Source organism: Micromys minutus, assembly GCF_963924665.1.
Source record: "Micromys minutus genome assembly, chromosome: X".
Lineage (NCBI taxonomy): Eukaryota > Metazoa > Chordata > Mammalia > Rodentia > Muridae > Micromys > Micromys minutus.
Genome location: NC_137970.1, coordinates 40,599,363 through 40,620,379, shown reverse-complemented (window position 1 = coordinate 40,620,379; position 21,017 = coordinate 40,599,363). Strand labels below are relative to the sequence as shown.

At 39.4% G+C, this 21,017-nt stretch overlaps 1 protein-coding gene across 1 annotated transcript in view; it reads left to right on the top strand.

Moving 5' to 3' along the window:
* The first annotated feature begins 356 nt into the window (after positions 1–356).
* Positions 357–21,017, top strand: part of PDK3 (pyruvate dehydrogenase kinase 3) — a 63,601-nt gene continuing 42,940 nt past the window's right edge. Inside the window, exons 1-2 of the mRNA XM_080909904.1 lie at positions 357–538; positions 17,878–18,019. Coding sequence (XP_080766030.1) covers positions 433–538; positions 17,878–18,019 — 248 coding nt within the window. The 5' untranslated portion in view covers positions 357–432. The remainder of the gene's footprint in view (positions 539–17,877; positions 18,020–21,017) is intronic.

Here is a 21,017-nt window from a genome sequence, read left to right as displayed (position 1 = left end):
TCCAGACCTAATCCGGGGCGGGACCTGCAGCAACCAGGCTGACTGGTGCCAGACTGAGACCCACGAGCCAGGGCGGGATCTTTGTGCGTGTTACGGGGCTTTAAGGAAGCTTTGGCGGTGGCAGCAGCCAATCAGCAGCGCGCGCGTGCAGCCGCGTCCCCCGTTAGCGCCCCTCACATCCCACGCGCGCCGCGTACGTGCGGCGGCAGACCCCGCCCTTCCTAGGCGGGGCTTGAGAACCCGCGGGCAGCCGACCAGGGCTGCCTCACTGCTGCCCGGTACTTGTAGGTTCCGCGGCGGCGACTGGCTGCTGGCGCCAAGGCCGAGCCCCAGGTGGAGGTAAAGCCCCGCCGGCGCCTCCTCCTCCTTGTGGCTCGGCGGCGGCGGCCTCTGCTCTTGTCGGGGAAGGCTTGGCACAGCACACGGGTGAGGATGCGACTCTTCTACCGGCTGCTCAAGCAGCCGGTCCCCAAGCAGATCGAACGCTACTCCCGCTTCTCCCCATCGCCACTCTCTATCAAACAGTTCCTGGACTTCGGTAAGTGTAACAACTCCTTGAAGCCACCTCCAAGGCCCCATGGGAGGGAGGGAGCCGCCATCCTTGTCCTGCCTGCGGCTTGTGCTCTTCAGCTTCAGGGCAAAGTCCATGAGAACCTCCAGGAGGGGGTGGTGGGGGGGGGGATGCATGCCAGAGAGCCCTCTAGGGGCTTAGGTTTCGGGTTTCAGGAGGTGGAGGTGGGTGCAGGGCCTGACAACCCCCACACTCAGCTTCGTTCAAGGACCCTCATCCCAGTCAGAACTCCCCAGCTATTCATTAAGAGCTTCAAATCTACTTGACTCAAACCGCACTCCTTAAAACTTCAGAAAGAGAACTCATAAACATTTTTTATTTTTAGACGCTTTTAATGGTTGTGTAAGACGTGTTTAGAAACACCTTGAGGTTGAGTAAATCACGTAGTGGCGTTTTGTTCCTCTTCTGCTGTAAGGTGTTCCGTGGCCTTGAGTGGCAGGACCTGAATGCCTTCATTATGATTGTGACTTCAAAGCAGTCATAGTCTTGGGCTGTAAATACCTTAGATGTTGGGTAAAAGCTGACCTGTGGGCTCCTGACCACAAAGTAGGGGTTCTAGGACAACTCCAGCCTAAGTGTGAACACCTTTCCTTGATGTCCCTTGCACCCTGTTGGCAGCTGGGCTAGTATTTCATTTTTACATGGATTGGGGTGGAAAGGGAGAGAACCCCAATAAAGCCTGAGGCCTACTTAGATGGGAATAGATTCTGTCACCCTCCTTTAACTGATCCATCATGTTTTCCCAGAGGATGTCATTCCAACTCCAGCAGGATGAATTCCGTTGTGAAACACCTGAAATAAAACAAAAATGGAACTCTGCATCCCCAAAAGAAACTCAAGATGACTTAGGCTCTCAAAGCCTAGATCTGCTGAATTCATTTTATTTAACTGTTACATTACGGGATGGTGTCAGTTGGATAAAAAAAATGCAAAATAGGTAGAATTTTCTTGGGAGGCCTAATATGCAAAATGTGCTGTTGTCTATATTTGGGAAGAAACCTACAGGATGGAAAGCCGTATAGGTTAGAGGTGTACACCTTCTAAATTAAGGTTTAGAAGCCAAGTTGCCGAAGATAGATGATGAAAATCTAAGATGAGGGAGAAGCTGGCCTTTGCATTTTAAAGTTTCATTTTCAAAATCATTTCAGTAGTTGGGCTCTACTCTGGCTATGTACAAAATTTATGTGTTTGTTCTTAAACATTTTGTCTATGCATGAATTTGTGTGGACAATTTCTGTAGAAGTCAGAGGACAACTTGAGGGAGTTGGTTCACTCCTGGCCTGTGGGTCCCAGAGATCAAACTCTATCTAGTCAGGCTTGGAAGAAAGTGCCTTAACTCACTGCACTTTCTTACCCCACCCTGCTTCTAGGGGTTCCTAGGTTTGAGGCAGGCAGGTCCTGACTACTCAGTTTAGAACAAAAATGTTGCTATTGCTATAAATAGACATGCTTCCCTAACTTGGGGCTAGAGATTATTGTGAATTTAGGAACGTTTTGTTAGGGTAAACAGATTCTTGCTCAGTTAAAAGAACAAAGGAATCTTGCTCACTCCACCCTCAGAGTTTGAACAGTATGCTTGAAATTTCAGTTACCTTGATTCTATGGCAGTATCTCCTAGGTCAGTAGGGAAGGAGGTTATTTGAATAGAAAAACTATTGTAAGGTTATTGTTATGGTGGTTAATCTATGTGGTGAGCATCTAGAAACAAATGTTCACTATTTGAAAGCATTGAGGTCAGTGATTTGGGGCCAGGGCTTCAGGCCCCGAATTTCTGGCGTTAGTAGTATATGCATGGAGTGTAGGGCACTGATATTTTTTAGAAGACCCCAGGGTCATTTTAGAGCATCATCAGGGTTAAAAACTACTAAGTAGGTGCACTTTTGGCTAATCTTCTGCCTCCCCCCCTTTTTTTTCTGTGTGGAGTATTTAAGCCCTTTAAAATAAGAGTTTCTTGAATCATCTTTACTGGAAATTCAGTCTGCAAGAACAGCAAGTATTCTAAATGAAGTATCAATTTACAAAGGTAGTACTGTCGTACCATTCCTGAGGACAAGATTTAAAAAACAACAACCTAAAAATTTATATTTTCTTTTTTGGCCCAAGATGACAGTTACATGGTTCCAAATTCAAAGGATGCAAAAGGACCGAGGTAGAAAATGCTGTTTTCTACTTGTGTTGACTTGTCTCTGCATAAGATACACCATATAGTTTGATTTAGATCTTGCTTCTTAAGCTTAATATGAAAGAACTTGCCTTATATGTACTTGTAAACTTGTCCTTTTTCTGACGGCTGAGAGTTCATATGGGTGTAGTGTAACCAGACAGCTCACAAGTGGGTTGTTTGTAGACTTTGCTATAACATGGTACTGAATGAAGTATTGTGTACATTGTAATTTCCTGAATTTCTGGGTGTAGATAGAAGTCAAATTCCAAAGCTACCTTGCTACACCAAGGAGGATGCACATTTGTAATTTTGATAATTGTTAACAAATTCCTTTCCATAGGAGGTATCTATTTACCCACCTATTGGAAGTTTCTGACACAGAATGCCTGCTTTTCTGTACTTTTGCTACATGGCTGTCGCACTTTTGATAGGTGAAGTCATGTATACATAGAACATCTTTTTTCTTCAAGTAAACATTATCTTGGCTCTCTATTTTGGAAAATTGCAGAACAGTAGAAGGGATAGTTTGATAAACTCTTGGGTCATTCATGATATTGAAAGCCATGTGCTATTTTTGGATATTTGCATATGCTAGCTGTTTGTTAGGTTTGGTTTGGTTTTCTTTTTGTGAAAGTTAGGCTTGTTTCAGAAAGACAGTTTTTTTTCTCCATTAGCACTGATTTATTCTTTTCAGCTAACTGTTCTTTCAAGATTTAGTATAACACTCCTGTGAAACCTTCCACAAGTTTCTGTATTCTATGCTATTGGTCTGTGTGGATTTTCTTTGTCATCTAGAGTCCATTTGGATATATTTTTTTTACTATAAAATCCTTATTTTCATTAATTTTTTCTTGGCAAGTTTGGATAAATTTCCTTCTCCCCCATCTCTTTTTTTACTTAGGTCTTTGCTTTTTATTTTGTGCTTTTAAAAAATTGCTTGTCTTTTGACAAGTTTAATGTATATATATGTGAGTGTATATATATATAAAATATACATATAATATATATATATATATATATATATATATATATATATATATATATATATATATATTCTTACTAGTTTCTCTTGCATTCCCCTCATCCATCTCCCATCCCTATCACCACCCCACCCCACAGACTCTTTCCTAGATTCATGGCTTTGGGTTTGGTTTTATGACCTATTTAATTTAACCAGGGCTATCTGTGATCATTGGATTGGACTTGGGTAGGGCCTTACTTATTTACTAAAACAGGGTCTGGAAAACCCTCTGTACACCAGGCTGGCCCCAAACTCAGAGATCTGCTTGCCTCTTCTTCCTCAGTGCTAGGATTAAAGACAAGAGCCACATCCACACTTATGTATGTATGTATGTATGTATGTATGTATGTATGTATGTATGTATGTATGTATATGTATTTGAAACAGTCTTGCTATGTAGCCCAAGCTAGCCTCAAACTCACAATCTTCATCTATAGTCTTTTGAATTCGACACATGCAGCTTTCATAGTAGTGTCTTAACAGTCTTTTTTTTCTTTATTTTTGATTTTTGTCTTTCTTTTAGATAAGGTTTCATTATGCTGGAACTTGCTTTGTAGCCCAACTGGCTTTGAACTCTTAGTGATCCTTATGTCTCAACTTTCTGAGTGCTGGAATTATAGGCATGAGGCACCAGACCTGGCTTCTACCGTCTTCTTGATTCAGTTAGCAGATGGTTTATTTGCTTTAATTTATTTCTTAGTTTTATGGCTTTTATCTCCAGTTCATGCTTACTTTGACCTCTCTCTGATATCCTTAGATCAATCTTGTTCTTTTTTAAAAATTAGATACTGATTTCATTCCCGTTTATTTCATGTTTTTCTATTGTTTTAATCTTAATTTTATGTAGCTAGGTGTTTTTTCTGCATGTATTTCTGTTTACCATTTGCTTGCCTGGTTCATGCAGAGGCCAGAAGAGGAAGTCAGATTTTCCAGAACTGCAGTTACAGACTGTTGTGAGCTTCCATGTAGGTGCTGAGAATATAGAACCCAGGCCCTTTGGAAGTGTAACGAGTGCTCTTAACTGCTGAGCCATGTCTCCCACCCCTTTATTTCAGTTTTAAGGCTCTTTGCTATGCCTCTGATCATTGCTTTAGAAGTTGATAGGTGTATTTGACCCTTACCCCCATCTTTTCCATATTCTGGAAGGTATTTATTCTTTTGTGAATTAAGGATAGCTTGAGAGTGCTGAAACTTCTTTGTAGGTTTAATATATATATTAATTATCTTTAGTTTTGTTGCATGAGCACAGAATGTTCTTTAAATTCTCTGACTTATTGATGTTTGTCTTCGTATGTGATCATTTCCTGTGAGTGTTCCTTGAGCAGCAGAAAGGAGACTGTTCACTCTTCTCAGGTTACAGAATTATATATTCCATATTGTTGCTTAGGCTGTTTTTATACCTTGCTAAGATCCACTTAATTGGTTGTGGATCATACATGAGAGATGTTAAAGTCTCTTAATATGATTCTTTTTTTCCATGTGTTTCTAGTTTTTGTCATGATTGTTGATGTGACCCTTGATCTTTATTAACTGTCATGTCCTCATGGTGAGTTGTAGCCTTTAACATTACTAGGTTAATGCTTTTTGGTCTGGAGTCAGCCTTATTTGATGTTGAGATCTGTATCCTAACTTCTCATTAGCTTCATTTTTAGTTTTTCTGAATTACCTTGATTTAAATATTTCTCTAAATGTAAAACTGGTTTTGCTTTGTAATAATTGTTTTATATGGTAGGTTTACCCTGAATATACTTATTGGTATAAATCAATTGATCTGTCATACATAATGGAAAGCATGTATAATTTTTCTCTTTTGTTGTTAATGCTTTAATTTTTTTCCTTGTCACATAATTTATTGCTTTATTTTACCATATTCATTTTAATTAATGCTTAGGTTTGAATTTTTATTTATTATAATTATGACTTCCTTTCTATAATTTTTAAAGATATTTTATGTGTATATGTTTTTTGCTTGCATGCATGTGCATTGTGTGTGCACTTGGTGCCCTCAGAGTTAAGGTAGGTTGTGAACCACTGTGTGGAGGTTGGAAATGGAAAATAGGTTCCTCTGCAAGAACTATAGTCACCCTTTCAAGTCATCCAGCTCCTCTTTATTTCCTTTGTCTAATTATGCTCGCTAGCTAGCCTCTTGTGCCTCTTGAGCAATAGAAATGTGGCTAGGGTGGCTGAGAAACTGAATTGATTTTATTTAAATTCAAAACAGATTTGATTCAGTTCATTTTAAAATTGTGTTACATGTAGGTATTCAGATGCATGTGTGTATATAGCGTGGAGGCCAAAAGATAACTTAGGCAGCCCTTCCTTGGGAATGGTCTACTTTGGTTTTTTTTTTTTTTTAAGATAACACCTCCCATTTGCCTTGGGGCTCATCAAGTAGATCAGAGCGCCACAGTGATCTGACTTGTCTTTGCTCCACCAGCATGAGAATTATAAGTCTAAGCCAGCGTGCCTGACTTTTGTTGGATTTTGTTTGTTTGTTTGTTTTTGTTTTGCTTTTTTTTTGAGACAGGATTTCTCTGTATAGCCCTGGCTGTCCTGGATTGTGCTTTGTAGACCAGGCTGGCCTTGAACTCACAGAAATCTACCAACCTCTGCCTTCTGAGTGCTGGTCTCAAAAGTGTAAGTTACTACCACCCAGCTGGCTGGCTGATGTAGGTATATCTGTTCTGGTGATGGAACTCACTTTCTCATGTTTGAGAGGCAACTACTTTACTCACCGATCTATCTCTGCATTCCTCAGTTAATTTTAAGTATGTTTAGAATAATTTGGAAATAAGAATTTACCTTAAAAACTATAAACTTTATAGAACCTAATTATAGACCATTTCTTCTAGATAAAAATACAGCTTTTAAATCGTAATGTGCTATATATGTAGGATACATAGCAGATAACAAGGAATTAATATAAAACAAGTAAAATATCTTTTCACTCTTTTGAGGTGGTGAGAATTGAATCTAGAGCTTTGTAGTAAGCTAGTTCTTTATAACTGAGTTATATGCTACAACTTTCATATTGACTATATATTAAAATATTTTAAATGTCAGAATAAACAATATTAAAAATCTCATCTAATTTTTGCTAATGTGTCTTTGAAATTATAAACTATATATGTAGTTCATATTCCATTTGCATAGTCAGTGTGGCTTCAAATAGTACTTTCTTAGTGGAAACACTGTAATATCACATTTTATGTACAAAAGAAACTTACTGATTTCATTTCCTAAGGCAGCTATGGCATGCCTTGTTCTGTTTTCTGTTTTTGTAGAGTCTCTGTATTTTATACTAATGTATTGTCTTTGAATAGCTGTTAACATTATGGTGATTCTTTTACCATTTGGACAACCCTTCAGTTCTGTCCCCTAAGTATTGTTTCTTTGAATCAATAATTCTCTTAGTGATTTTGTCTTATTTTTTCTTCTGATTAAGAAAAGAATCTTGGACTATGTCTTAGTCAGGGTTTCTATTCCTGCATAAAATATCATTCCCCAACTGAGGCTTCTTTCTGTGTGATTAACTCCAGCTTGTGTCAAGTTGACACAGAACCAGCCAGTACAGACTATTAAGCAATAATCAGAGATACATCCTTCTGCATGTTGAGTGAGTTGGTGGGACATGGTTCGAGTTTTCATCAGTACTTGCTTTTTCTTTTAGCCTCACCGTCTGTTTCTGGTCTTCTCAATAGCTACTTTTGTCCCTTCCTATTTGCTTATTTCTCATTTATAAGCCTCACTTGTAATAAAGATATTTTCATTCCTTTTCCCCTTTATTTCATCCTAATTTCTCTCTCCAAGGTGTGGATGCTTGCTCCTTTGTAGCCTCCTGGCCCCTCAGCTCAGTTTTCTCTGCACAGCAAGAGTAAGAATTCCATAAATGCCATGGAGGTCATTACACATTACTCACTTTAGTCAGTTACAGACGTTTAAACTTGCATAAAAATAGAGCATCTCCCAAATCCAATCACTGGAAAGCAGCCTGTGTAAACCTCCTCTCTGTCTTTCCACGGAACTCTGTTTTGATTTCTACCCTCAGCATGTTGGCTCTGTTAATCTTACAGGTGTTAGCTGTTAGACAGCAGCAGCCAGTTCCCTTGTTCTTACTATTCTTGAGGTTTAAGGGCCCAGTTGCCTTCAGTTTTGCTTTTGCAAATATTTTAAGGCTCCATTATCCACTGAGACATTGACTTCAGTGCCAAATGCAAAGTCTTAGGTTTTTAAGTCATCTTGTTCTTTGGTGCTTGATTACCAGTGGATAGAACAGTGATTTTACTCCTGGAGAAGTTGAAAGGTTTTATTCAAAGGGTGTGTTAGGAAAGGGGGAAACAGTCTCATCCTTCTTTCTGAGCATGTTTATTTTGCTACTTTACCTGTGTGCAACAGATCGTTTCTACGGGTAGAAAACATCCAGTGTTATGAGGGATTGCCAAGAATTAGACCAGCCTGTTGAGAGATAGAAGCCAACTATTGAGAATTAAAAGGGGAGCGAACAATTTAGTTTGGTGTCTGAATAGTGTACTTAGCTTCTTACATCTTTGTCAGTAAAGAAAGAACTACCTTTTAAGCCTTTATGATCTAATAGGGCTGAATTTCCATGAAACTCACTTATTGGGCTTTGGGGCATCTTGAGGTATCTAAAGTTGGAATTCTGGCTTTGTTCCTTTTACAGCACTTGAGTGTCTCTTATGTGCTTTATTAGTTTTTTTTTATCATTATCATACAAGTTAAATTTCATTGTAGCATTTTCATATATGTGCTGTTGTGTTGGTTCCCTCCTCCTGCTAGCCCTCCTCCTCTTCCCCCTGCCCTCCTCCTCTTCCCCCTACCCTCCTCCTCTTTCCCCTACCCTCCTCCTCTTCCCCCTGCCCTCCTCCTCTTCCCCCTGCCCTCCTCCTCTTCCCCCTACCCTCCTCCTCTTTCCCCTGCCCTCCTCCTCTCCCCCCTACCCTCCTCCTCTTTCCCCTGCCCTCCTCCTCTCCCCCCTGCCCTCCTGCTAGCCCTCCTCCTCTCCCCCCTACCCTCCTCCTCTTTTCCCTGCCCTCCTCCTCTCCCCCCTACCCTCCTCCTCTCCCCCCTGCCCTCCTGCTAGCCCTCCTCCTCTCCCCATCTCCTCTCATGCCACACCTGTTCTATTACCCATCTGTTTTCCTCAATTAACATGTCCTTCCTCCTCTTGGCCACCTTTCTAGTTTCATGACTCACACATGTGCAACGCATGCACCCCTAGCATTTGCATACAAAGAAAATGTGAGGATTTTTTGTTGTTATTGTTTTAAGTTTTTTTTCTTAACATCATTTCCAGTTCCATCCATTTCTTACAAATATCATGATGTAATTTTTCTTTATGGCTGATTAAAATTCATTTGTGTATGCATACATTTATCCATTAATTTTTGATGTCTCTTTCCCTTCTTGTTTGGCTGTTTTTGACAGTCCAGTAATAAACTTGTGTGTGCAGTTATTTCTGTGGACTTGAGATTCTTTAGATATACCCAGGAGTGGACTAGGTAGGTTACATGTTAAATATATTTTCACTTCCATATTGTTTATCATGGTGGTTGGCCTCCCTTGAACACCCACTAGCAGTGAATAAGCTCTTTGAAGAGGACATGACATCACTTACTGACTTTGTTGATGGCTGGCCAGTTTCCTCCTAGTAAGTTTTTGGGAACTTGATCAGACTGTTGGCAAGATTTGGGAAACTTTAGCTTTGTTGCTGGGTACAATTACAAAACATTACCACTTTCATTTTTTTATATTGTATACACAAATTGTTCTACTTCAGTGACAGTTTTGTCTTAGAGTTGGGTAGAACTCTCTCCTTTTTTGAGGGGGTACCCTTGTCTAATAACATCTCTGATCAGAGCCTGTGCTTTCCCTCATGTTTTAAATCTGCATGTTTAAGAGTATCTTTAGATGCACAGCAAATTTTTGCAAATGCTTAACATACAAAAGAGTTTCTCCCAGTCACACAGCCTAAGATGCCTTTAACATCCTGTACCAGTGTGGGACCTTGAGGAGCTGCCAGTAACCATTGTTGTAACTAAGAAACCATCATCAGCACCAAAAGGCCATTGTTTATACTAGAAATAATTCTTTGTGTGTACTCTTGAGTTTTGATACCCACAAATAATGCTTTACTAGAACATACACATGCTTGTTTGTTACATACAGTCTGTAGCTTTGGTTTTCTCCCCAACAGCAGAGTTGAGTCTCCCCAACAGCAGAGTTGAGTTGTTGCTAGAAACTGTATGTATGGTACACAAAGCCAAAAGTGCTTATCGTCTGGTCCTCCAAAGCAAGTTTGCCAACCCCTGATCTAAGGCAGTTTGTGTTTGTTCCCTCTTTAAAAGTGAGCTCTATTGCTCTTAAAGTGGAGTAAGTGATAAAGTTGTCTGTCTCCTGCTAACACTCAGCACTGCTTATCTGGAATTTGATTTATTGGGTGGCTTAGACTTTTCCAGATAATCTGGTATTTACTTTTGGAGGGTCTTGTTTCTAAATGGGGTTTCCATATGAATGGCTTTGAATATTTTATAGGTTCAATTTTAAAACTGACAACAAATTTAAGTGTACTTGTTTCTCTACAGGGTTGCCAAAATGAGGTTTTGTGATTTTAATTGTAATGCCTAACATAGGAACTACAAGGTGTTTTTGTTGTTTTGTTTATTGCCTGATTAGGTATATTGCCTGCAGTTTTGTTCTTTGTGAAGTGTCTTTGAACATTTAGTACCTGGTATCTGGAGTTTCTATCATTTGCATAAATTCCTTGTATGTCTCTGTGTTGTTAATGAAGAATGTTGTTCTGGCTGGATTTGTGTCAACTTGACACAAGCTGGAGTTATCACACAGAAAGGAGCCTCAGTTGAGGAAATGCCTCCATGAGATCCAGCTGTAAGGCATTTTCTCAACTAGTGATCAAGTGGGGAGGGCCCAGCCCATTGTGGGTGGTGCCATCCCTGGGCTGGTAGACCTGGGTTCTATAAGAAAGCAGGCTGAGCAAGCCCAGGGAAGCAAGCCAGTAAGTAACATCCCTCCATGGCCTCTGCATCAGCTCCTGCTTCCTGACCTGCTTGAGTTCCAGTCATGACTTCCTTTGGTGATGAACAGCATGTGAAAGTGTTAGTAGCTGAATAAACCCTTTTCTCCCCAACTTGCTTCTAGGTCATGATGTTTTGTGTAGGAATAGAAACCCTGACTAAGACAAATGTATTGCTAGCATAGTGTCAAAAATATGTCAATGGACTATGGGTGGGCCACCTGGTATTTGAAGGCTTTTTCTCTTTGTCATGTAAGTTGGAATTGAAACTAGCATTAAAGTATCTTTTTATATGCTTTTAGGGCAGGGAGGGCTAATTTCCCTTTATATTTTTTTTCTTGGCAGAACAGAATTTGGTCATGGCTCATGTTAGGTGTCTTTCAAAACTCCTTTGTTTGCTTGTTTGTCGTCATTCCCTCATCCCCCCACCCCTGCGACAGAGTTTCTTGTGTAACACCCCTCCCTGGCTGTCATGGAACTTACTTTGTAGACTGGGCTGGCCTCTTCAAACTCAGAGAGCTCCATCTGGCTTTGATTCCCAAGTGCTGGGATTATAGATGTGTACCATTATATGTCTCTGAGAAACCTGCTCCTGATCATTGGTTCATTTTCCTCCTTAAGATTATATCTTCTGCTATAATGAATGACATACAATTGTAGTAAGCAATTATGTTACACAGGTCATTATTGATACATTCTAATTGAACACTTTGGGTTGTAACCCAATGGTACTTTACTTCCCTAAACAACATTCTGGCAGCAACAGTTTAATTTCATTCTTAGAGTTGATCTGGGATTCCACCATAACATTTGCTTTGCACTTGTAATGTCTTTGGAGATCAGTATATAGTAGTCTCATTATAAATGATCAGTTCTTCCACGTTTTTCCATACCATGAAGTTTAATACTGTTTCATGTGGTATTAGAAGACAATAGGGCCTTTTGTAGCATACTTATCTTTCTCCAATAACTTATATTTTGATAGACATGAGCATGTACAAGCTCCTGTGTAAGTGTAGGGATTACAGGCCTGTGCCACCACACTCTGTATGAACTCTTTCTTGAATATGCTCTAGCAACATCAAATGTTTCCTTAAGTTTGGTAGCAGGTATTTCTAGATACCTGACTCTGGTTTTATATGCATTAATTTTTCCCCAAATCTGCCAGTTAAATACTCACTGATGTATCCGATGCAGCATGTTGCCTCATCGCCACTGTATTTATTATTCAGAAGAGGGTTACTAGGTCATCTGATAGTTCTGTACTTGTGCATGCATGTGTGCCCATTAGTGAGGAGGCCTGAAGACAGCTTCAGGCTGTTGTTAGTCACATGCTATCCATTTTGTTTTGCTCACCAGAGAGGCCTCTGTCTCCTGTGCTTGGATTGCAAGTGCATTGCCATATTCTGAGATTAAACTCTTATAAGTACAACTAGAGGGGAAAAAGTTAGAGATACCCTAAAATTATATCCTGTTAAAATTTATCCAATTTAACATGGTTAACTGGAAAAATACATTGTAAACTCCGGCATGTACTAGACAGTGCTATGAAAATGCAACCTTTCATAGATGAGCAGCATCATTCTGTTGGGGTTCAGGTCTCACTAGTACTTTCCCCTTCGTTCTCCATTTTCACTCACTTGTCCTTCCCACTGCTATTCTGTAACTGCACCAAGTGTTACAGTGGAAACATGGAGACAGATTCCCTTTATGTATCTACTGGAAACTATATTTAGATGGCATTGACTCTATACATGGTGAGACAACATGGAAAGTGTCCTCAACATACTTCTTGATTTATAAAATGCTCATAATCAGGCCATTTTATTAATAGAATAATTTTTTCTCTCTCCTGTAAGTTATTTGAAACCAGGGTTAAAGACACCAGCTACTATGGAAAAGTTTTGTCTGGAAACTCTTGCTCTCAGGTGACTAGACAAATACTTCTGGTTACTTCTTGATTCCCCCACAAGAGGACTCCCCCAAATTTTAATCTTTATGCCTATTCTTTATGCCTTGGTGAGTATAAAGCTCTATGGAGCCATCCTAAACCAGGCCGTAGGGCTTTCTACACATGAATCGCTGTCTCCAACTTTCCAGTGAAAGGACAGACACAAAACCATAAGAGTCTGTGTGGGAGAGGACGTGCAGAACCCTGCCTGAAATCCCCAGCATTGAAATGAAGCAGAAACGAGAGACTCATGAAACCAGGAGAAAAGCAACCCCTGAGAATGTGGTTAACGCCAGTGACTTAGGTTTGCTGAGTCAGTTCTCCAAGCCTCCTTACGTTTTCCTCGACATCTTCTAAGTGGATATTAGGAAAACTTTTAACTAGCAAGTTTAAATAGGAAGCATATAGAGAAATATAGAATGATAGCGTTGTACATAAATAGAAAATAAGCATTAGTGAATGTAGAGAGGCCAAGGGTGTGTGGGAGGGAGGAATGGAGTTAAAGAACTGGAAATAGCTGGAAAAGACCTGGGAAAGCAATTCCTTTGAGAGGACAGTTATTAAAAAACAAGGGGTTTCTGATACATTTATTATAAAAATGGTTGCTAGAACTTCTTGATTTAAGCTAAGTATTCAACATCTAGGATAAAATATCTTTATATGAAGAGAGCCACAGAAAAGTTGTAAAAATCAGACATTTATTTTTAGGTTGACTAATTAACTAAAAAGACTTAAGCTCCTGTTTAAGCTGATGTATAATTAAGGTAGCTAAGTACAAAGAATTTGTTCTTTGAGCTAAATTAGAATGTAGGAGGAAAAACCTGGGAATTTTTAGCTATTCTGCACTCAAAATATAAACCTTTGAATACATGATCACATCTTCCAAAAAGTCATTGAGCAGCTATAATAGGCAAGGTAATGTGATAGGTGTTACAGGGGGAATAGCAAGACACATTTCTCTCTGCGGGTTTTCACAGTCTGATAATCCAGTTCTACCACAGTTAAATAGTTTCTGACACTGGTTCTCTTAGATCATGCCTAAAGGTTGAGTTTTCTAGATAGTGCTGAGTTGACTACCACACCATCTAGGACTTTTATTTTTAAAATAGTGAGTGCTAGGGACACTGAACACATCTTCATGGTTTTTAAGGTGATATAGAGTTGCCAAATGAGCTGAGGAGCACACCAGTCTAGAATATAGTCATGCTCTGAGGACTGACAGTGAATACAGCAGACAGTGAGATGTTGCTGCCCATGGCTTTGAACTGTTCTGCTTGGTCATCACCTGGCATTACTGGTTACTTTTTAATGAACTCTACTTCTAAGGTTAAGGAATGGTTCAGTGTTCAATGTTCACTAAACCTCTATGAAGAAGGTGCTTTTATTTTATGGACGGTTGAAATATGTGTGAGATAGAGAAGGCTAAAGAAGTCTGTGAGCTCTGAAGATTCAGGCCCAAGTACATTATTGCTGTTCTGAAAGCCATACATTTTTGTCTGAATCATGAAATCCAAAAGTTTTAAAAATAGAATTTAAAATTTTAGTGCCCCACTTATTCTTTGGTACAATCTGATTTCAGCTGACTTGAAATAATCGACTTTATTCTACTGAATCTAAATGTTCACATATTTCACTGTAGCTACATTGTATCACATCAGCATGGCAGAGATTCTTTACTTTTTAAAAGCTGGGAAAACTTCAATTCTGGACCATCTAGACCCATGGGTTTTAGAGGAGAGACATGTAACTGGTGGTTAGTTAGCTCTTGCTTATCATAGACTTTCTTCATCCTACACACATGCTTCTAACCTGTTGCTCCTAACCAGCTGTAGACTGGGACCGGGAAATTTTAGCATGGAAGTGTTTACTAACCTCAGAGCTCCTCAGGTTTTTGAAGATTTTAGTTCTACTGATACTCACAGTTCCAGCTACCAGTACAGGGGTGTTTTATTTCTTCCCCATTCCAGAACTTTCTCCTCCTTGTGAAGAAATTATTAATAATCTTTGTTAAAGATGGTAGTTTAAACAAAAATGGCCCTGTTGGAGGTGCTGTGTTACTAAAAGGGTGGGCTTTGTCCCTCATTCTGCCTTAGGTTTGTGGATCAAGATGTGAGGTCTCTGCTTCTGTTCCAGTGCCATCTGTGTCTGCTGCTATACTCACTGATGTGATGGTCACAGACTAGTCCTTTAAAACCATAAGCTACAAATTAAATGCTTTCATTTAGAAGTTGCTTTGGTCATGCCATTTTTATCACAGCAATGCAAAACTAAGACAGATGGTAGCAGAACACTATTCAAGAGTGACCACTGAAGTGAGATTTTTTTTAGTAGGGGACAGAGATTGGGCTCTGCTCTCAATGCACCATGGACAAGTGGAGATTTATAGTTCAGAAACAGTGCATGTGTGTGTGCCTGGTGAAAGGGCCCCCAGACAGAAAATTACTAAGAGGGATCAGTGCTTGGGGAAGCTCTTAATAGATCAACTAGGCTCCTGCTGAAAACTCTCTAGAATGTTTAGATACCTAGAATAGGGAGTAAGGAATTTGATCAATATCAAGGGAAACCAAAAACCAGAGGCAGGGGACTTTGTTAAAATGGCTTGCAAGATTCTTGTTACAACTGTTTTAAGCAAGTCGACATAGAGTGTAAGGTCTAAGCTGTTCTGAGGGAGGTTGCAGAAGAAGCTTGATTGAGGGCTGGTCTTCATTAGCCCACAGTGATAACATTTTCTGTTTTAACAAATGCTTTTGACAGTGTACTTTTACCAGTCAAGAGTATTTTTTCTGTCCTGTAAAAATTCAGATTTATATTTTAACTTAGATCCAGTACTATGGCAATGCCAGTGTCTTTGTACATATAAAATTAAATTTATGGATCAGTAGGGACAGTCTATTTTTGAAGCAAAACTACCAAAATCACCTCTGTAAGGTAGCTGTTGGCTGCTCGTTTCTAGAATATTGCACCCCTTCCCCTCTTATGTGGGAACTAATGTATATGCATCAGAGTGCTAAGGGTGAGTGAAAGAATCTTCTGTTAGCGATCCACCTACCAAAGACCTTCAGTATACTCGTGTAAAATGAAGGGAACTATGGTGCGAGAGCAATGTTTCATTCTAATTTGTTTAAATGTGGAAATGGGGTCCAGGTTGGTGAGGAAGAGAAGATCCACAAATGACTTTCAAGAGTGACTCCTGTTTTTCCCCAAGCTTTATTTTGTAGAAAGGAAAAGGAGAAATCAGAAAGTGGGTGAAAACATTAGAAAATACCACATGTATGAACCTCTCAGTTGCTGCTTTTTTTATACAGGGAAAACTTAGAGTTTGGAGGGGAAAAGTGTTTTAAAAGCACAGCTTCCTTCCCTTGTGTCTGATCTTGGCTCATTGCAGAACAGCTTCCAGGGAATGGGGAGCATCAAGGAAGCCTAGCCAGTGCTGGGGAGATAGGAGAGACCCATGAATATCAGAGTGGAAGAGCACAGTTATGAGTGGTTGGTTACACGTTGCCTTTACAAAGTTTGACCCCCCCACCTTAAACATTAGGGTGGCTAAAGTACAAAGGCATAGTAAGCCTTAGCAAATGATTCACAAGCCCAGGATGGCTGACAAGAAACACCAGAGGGTGTTTCTCCCCCCACAGCTCGTAAGCTTTATTTCACACTTATCCCCAGCCATACGTTTGGAATAGGTTTAGGGAACTGTTCTGGCAACAAAACAGTTGGAAAAGGGCTCATCTGACTATGTCTTGTCTTTTACTTTTGAAAAAATTGAAAGGTGACAACCTAATCTGTTTATATTAATCACAATGGAGTGGCATAAATGTTTAGTATATGAAATAGTTTCATAATGTTAACATTAGATTAAACATTTGTCTCATTAAACATTTGGTCTTTTCTCTGTGTCAAACTTTCTATTTCCTTCTAGCTTTTTTTAATATGGCATATAATTGTTGGCTATATTGTATAGCATTATACCAGAACCTAATTTCTTCTAACTTTAGCTAGGAGCCGTTGATAATCCCCAAGCTCTAGGAGCCATTATTCTAGTCTTGATTTCTGCTGTTCCACATGCAAGCTCATGTGCTTCCTGATTTCTATGCCTGCCTGTCTTAGTCAGGGTTTCTATTCCTACACAAAACATCATGACCAAGAAGCAAGTTGGGGAGGAAAGGGTTTATTCAGCTTACACTTCCACATGCTGTTCATCACTAGAGGAAGTCATGACTGGAACTCAAGCAGGTCAGGAAGCAGGAGCTGATGCAGAGGCCATGGAGGGATGTTACTTACTGGCTTGCTTCCCCTGGCTTGCTCAGCCTGCTTTCTTATAGAACCCAGGTCTATCAGCCCAGGGATGGCTCCACCCACAATGGGCTGGGCCCTCCCCACTTGATCACTAGTTGAGAAAATACCTTACAGCTGGATCTCATGGAGGCATTTCTTCAGCTGAGGCTCCTTTCTCTGTGATGACTCCAGCTTTTGTCAAGTTGACACAAAACCAGCCAGTACACTGCCTTACCTGACCTTTTATGTGGTAGGTTTGTCTTTCCTGGACTTGTCACAGTGGTCATGTACATTGTAACCTTTTTTTTTTCCTTTTGAGACATACTAGTTGTGTGGCTTAGAGCTGCTTGTTTGGAATCACAGAGCTTCTGCTTCCATGATTGCAAAGCAATGTTTCTTTACATTGGAAGAAAACACTTTAACAAAAGGTTGGCACACAATAGGCATGTTTACATAATGAACGGATCATGTTGCCTCCCAGAAAACCACTGTGAACAATAGTGGATTTCCATATTGTACTGTTCTGTACTTGGCAATTTCCACACAGTGTTTATTTGAAAGCAAACTCAAATTATATCCCAGGTCACTTTTGTATTGTGGCCAGTACCACTAGGTACCTATTTGTGTTAAGAAAAAAAATTGCTTTCAGAGTTACCTCTTGGAATAAATGTTCTTTTTCTCTTCTAACTAAGATGTTTTCTTAAACTTGCTATTTCAGAGAATGAAAATTTAACTAGACATTATTATATTAATTTTTTTTCTGACCAGTGGTAATTCTGTGGACATGAGAACATTTTATGTCTCTAGCTGTTAATTTTGTGGAATTTTTTTCATCTCTTAATAGGAAGAGATAATGCATGTGAAAAAACTTCATACATGTTTCTGCGAAAGGAACTTCCTGTGCGACTGGCTAACACCATGAGAGAGGTTAATCTTTTACCGGATAACTTGTTGAACCGCCCTTCAGTAGGATTAGTTCAGAGCTGGTAAGTAAATGCTGTGAACATTTCAGCACTGAAAACATTTTGCACAGATGTGTACATATTTTCCGTCTGAGAATGAGACATTCAGGATAGCTGGGTTTTCCTTGCATTTACAAGCTTGTTTTTTTTTTAACTATTCATTTAAAATTTTTAATGGAAGTATCTTGAACCACAAGACACTTTCTTAGCCTTTTATATTTTTTCTTGTTATAGACATGATTGCTCATTGAAAAAAATTAGACACTAAAATAAAGGAATGGCATTGCAGTGACCAGTATCAGTAGACCTACTTTTCATTAAAAATAAAAAGAAGAAATTGAGGTGGTGTCTCATATCCCAGACTGGCCTTGAATTCCATTGGTAGCCTAGGTGTCCTTTGCTCGTCTGATTCTCTTGCTTTCTCAGTGCTGGAAGTATACATGTGTGCTACCATGTCCAGTTACTGGGGATCGAAGCAGGGTTTTGACCACAGAGGCAAGGCAAGCACTCCAAATTGAGCTACATGCCTAGCCCATTTGCCCTCCTTAGGATAGAGAGATGTTTCCCACTTTAGTAAGTCTTAGCCTTGCCTCCTTTCTATTTGTTTTAAATATTTTTCAAGTCATTTGCAGGGAACCTCACATGGAAAAAAATAATCAGCTCCACAATGTGCTACATCTGCTCTATGAAAGAACTTAAAGTTAAAACAAAGTTAAATCTGATTGTAGCTCTGATTGTAAAGTTTGTATTCTCTAACAGGGGGAATGGAGTCTGTGATCTGTGAGATCACTGAATGGGAGGCTGTAAGAAAAGGTGGCATGTTTTTAGATAGGGATTTGCATGTTTGCTCTACTCTGCTATTAAAAAGTATGGTGGGAATATGTGGAGAAACCTGGAGGACTGTAAGGTGGTACCCACGTTGCTAATCAGGAACAATGTGGAGAACAAAAAAGGAGCAGAATGCTGGTTGTGGTCTTGTATTCCTTGATGGGTGGGTGGAGTTGGCTGGTGCAGAGGACCATCTTAAGAAAACTAACTCAGATACAGCATCTTCTAATGCAGGAATTTTTATAGAGCTTCATTTTTAGGTCCCAGGCCTCCACAGAGGTTGGAGAGTAGATTGAAAGCTTGAGCTCTCTAGTCACTTCTTCATTGTTTTGATCAAGATCACACTGACATTGTTTAGAGCACCACCCTAAGTGACCTCATTAGAATAACTCAGATGTGAGCAATAGGTGCTTCTTATGAGTAACAAAAAATGTTCCTGTTATTCTGGAACTTTGAAGGCTTAGAAACTGTACCAGGAACCAGGAGTAAATACCAAACTTCTTTTTGTATTATATGTATACACTGGCAAAGTGAAGTATAGACTCAGATTACTGTGTTAAACCTTCCTTTGTATCCTCTCTATTGTCTGTGTCTACTTCAGACTGTGCATCACATTTCTTTTTGTTTATGCACTTTCTATTTTGAAAAAATAATTTCCTATTTAAAATTGCAAGACTAGTAGAAAAAATTGTTATATGCCTTTATCTAGCGTCACCAATAATTTGGCTATATTTCCTCTTTCCTAATTCATGTTTATGTTCTCTTTCCTGCCTTGAATGGGAAGAGGGAATGAATATATGTGTGCATGTGTATATGCATATAATATGACATACATAAATACATGAAAGAAATGCAAATATTGTCAGGGTCAAAATGGAATTGATAGAGCTAGGGAGTTACTAAGGAAAATTTCTTTTGCATGGTTGTCTATTAGTGACTAGCACAAGATTCTGGGTCTACAAGTACATACAGAGGCTTGTGCAACCTTATGAAGAAATTACTTCTGTAAGGCCATTTGACCAGCAACTCTTCAACCTCCAATGCATTCTACCCTTGGTATTAATCATTAGAATCAACATTTCTTGATTTTAAGTATCTGGTGTGACCATTTTTTTCTTTAGAAGTCCCTTTGCCTTGGACCTTTTCTTTTTCTTTCTTCAATCATATATTACTAACCATGTCTTAGGTATTAAAGAAGAAGCAAGATGATTCAAAAGAACCTTCCTGTTTAACAAAGAACCATTAGAAAAGAAAGGAAAAGCTGGAAAATGGAGTGGAAAAATAAGCATGTTGAAACAGGAGGGATTTTAGAAATGTAGTCAAAGGATTTACAAGGAGGTGTCCTTTTGAACATACCCATGGCTTCCTTTAGTTGTGGTAAATATATATAAGGTGATAACCTTTTGTCCTGTGCTAGTGCCGGCAACCATAGGGCCACATGGTACTGTGGGGTATCTATCTCAGTGGCTCCACACTGCCTCTAAGTACTCACAGACCCCAGCTTCTTTTGACCCAGGATGGTCCATGACTGCCTCAACGTGTTGTTTTCACTCACTTTCCCTTGGTGTGTTGTTGCCAAGCCTTGCACACACACATCCCAACTCCATGGCGGACTTTGTGTTTCTGCCACTACACCCTCTTTGAACTCAATTAAGTCACCACATCAAGAACACAATAAAATACTCTGATCCAATTAGTATGATATAATTTGCCCACGTAGATAAGTCAAATGATCCTATACAATTCCACCCCTTATAGAATATTCATAACAACTTTATCCATATAGAGATGCACCAAGAGAAACATCCACGTCTGCTTCTATGGTGCCTCCTCCTGAATGTCCTGCTTTCTCCTTCTCTTCTGCCTTACCAAAAACTCTGTCCCTGCCCCACCCACTCTCTACTGTTCAATCATGTATTACCTTGACATCAACCTACATCCTGTAGCATATGCTTTCTCATTGAGAGGCTCTTTTCAAATAAATATCAGTAGTATTTGAGGACATATTTCAGATTGTTCCTTTTGTTGGTTGACATTATACACAAATTTATTGCTTTTCCTGAAACATTTGGATTGATGTTGACGTTATGCTCTTTTGTACCCAAATAACTTTAACATGCATATCTGGGGATAACTCTTAGAAAACCATGATATAGTTTTCACATTTATAAGTTTGTCATTGATATAGTAATAT